Here is a 1,936-nt window from a genome sequence, read left to right as displayed (position 1 = left end):
AGTCTCAACATTCAGTTTGCTTTGTTGAGCAATGCCAGTTCAAGGCTAGAGCAATGGTGTTGGGGTGTAAGGATTGACAGTTCTTATCTGTAGCTCTACCACTGCCTCATTGTGTGTCCTTGAGTAAATCATTTTACCTGTACATGACTTTGTCCATCCATGGCACAGGGATAACGCTGACTAAGCAGCAGAGCCAAAGAGCTTCTAGATGTAGTGACAAAAATCATCATCCAAGAGTTAGATGAAGCTTTGCCCTTGAGCATCAGCCCCTTGGAAACGTAAGTCCCGCGGCTCCAGAGTGGATTCCGTATATTCATGTAATTCAGAGAAGATGTCCTAGCACACTCTTACCAGCCAGCTCTGCATGGAGCTCAGTCTGAGAACCTGAGCCCCAGGAGAAAACATTAGGCCCCTTTATGAGTAAAGAGCCAGAGAAACCTGTCCCGGACCTGTTTGGGTCTCATGCTGTAGATGATGGGGTTTAGCATGGGAGGCAGCAAGTGACACACATTGGCAATGGGAACATACAAATAAGGGGGTACATTCTGGCCAAACCGGTACATAAGGGAGGAGATGGTGCTTGGGATGTAAAAGGTTACCATGGCACAGAGATGGGACATGCAGGTCCCAAAAGTCTTATGCCGGGCTTCCTTGGTGGGGAGGTTGAAGATGGCCCTGAGGATCTGGATATAGGACACGGTAATCAAAACCAAATCCAGACCCAACACACAGAAGTGCATAGAGAGGCCATAGTAACTACTGACATGAGTGTTGGCGCAGACCAGGTTCACCACAGACATGTGTCCACAGTACGATTGGAGGACAATGTTGGTTTTACAATATGGCCACCTACTCGCCAGTAAAGGAAAGGGCATTATGATTATACAACTGCGCAGCACCATGGCCAGGCCGATCTTGGCCACCACCTGGTTTGTGAGGATGGTGGAATGTCTCAGGGGATCACAAATGGCCACGTAGCGATCGAACGCCATGACCATGAAGATCCCAGACTCCATTGTAGTGAAGCAGTTAAAGAAGAACATCTGAGCAAGGCAGGCACTGAAATCGATCTCCCTGGAATTGAACCAGAAGATTGCCAGCGTTTTGGGCAGGATGGAGGTGGAGAGCATAATGTCAGTGAGGGCCAGCATGCAGAGGAAATAGTACATGGGCCCATGGAGGCTCAACTCCCTCTTCACGATGAAGAGGATGGTGATGTTTCCCAAGAGGGCTATGGCATACATGGCACAGAAGGGGATGGAGATCCAGACATGGGCTCCCTCCAGGCCAGGAATGCCCAGCAGGATGAAGGTGGAGGGGTTGGAGAAGTGGGTGGTGTTGGAATCTGACATGGTGTAGGGAAGAAGGGAGTCCAGATCTGAAGTAGAACAGAGTCTTACGCATCAACCGTATGCTCCCCTGACTGCCTGTCTGTGCCCCGTCTCTGGGGTGGCGGTTGCAGTACCAATGCCTAGATGGAAACAGTGTTAATATGGGACACAATACACACTACCGGAGGTTGTTCTCATGGGTGAAGAAAACTGGTTGCTCTTCACACACTGAAAAATAATATTGTCCTTATTCAGAGGAATGAATCACGCACAACGGAACCTACTAGTGCCAATTCCCAGTTTGATGGTGCGCCAAGAAGAGCAGGAAACACGGGGACATCTGAGAATTTAAAAAAACAACAACAATACCCAGAGAATCTTTTGCCAAGACAAGTGCCCAGGGGGACCCATCAGAGCGAGAACACAGCTCTGGATGTCCCTAGGAGCTGCACCATAGAAACAACTGCTTCAGGAAAGAGTGGATACGCACCCGCTTTGGACCTATGCTCTGGTTTAGTGACGCAGTCTCTCTAGAGCACAGGTGGGGAACCTGTTTTGTGTTGGGGGCCAGTGATCACAGAAAAATCAGTCAGGGTCTGCATACA

The 1,936-nt window shown here is 49.3% G+C and overlaps 1 protein-coding gene across 1 annotated transcript; it reads right to left on the bottom strand.

Annotated features, from left to right (window-relative positions):
• Nucleotides 1-404: 404 nt before the first annotated feature.
• On the bottom strand, nt 405-1,352 carry LOC142829297 (olfactory receptor 52M1-like). The gene has a single exon (XM_075928755.2). It carries the CDS (start codon nt 1,350-1,352, stop codon nt 405-407), a length of 948 nt encoding a protein of 315 aa, XP_075784870.2.
• Nucleotides 1,353-1,936: the final 584 nt, after the last annotated feature.

Source organism: Pelodiscus sinensis, chromosome 1 (assembly GCF_052426305.1).
Source record: "Pelodiscus sinensis isolate ZL-2025 chromosome 1, ASM5242630v1, whole genome shotgun sequence".
NCBI classification, from domain to species: domain Eukaryota; kingdom Metazoa; phylum Chordata; order Testudines; family Trionychidae; genus Pelodiscus; species Pelodiscus sinensis.
This window is presented reverse-complemented; position numbering and strand designations above follow the sequence as displayed.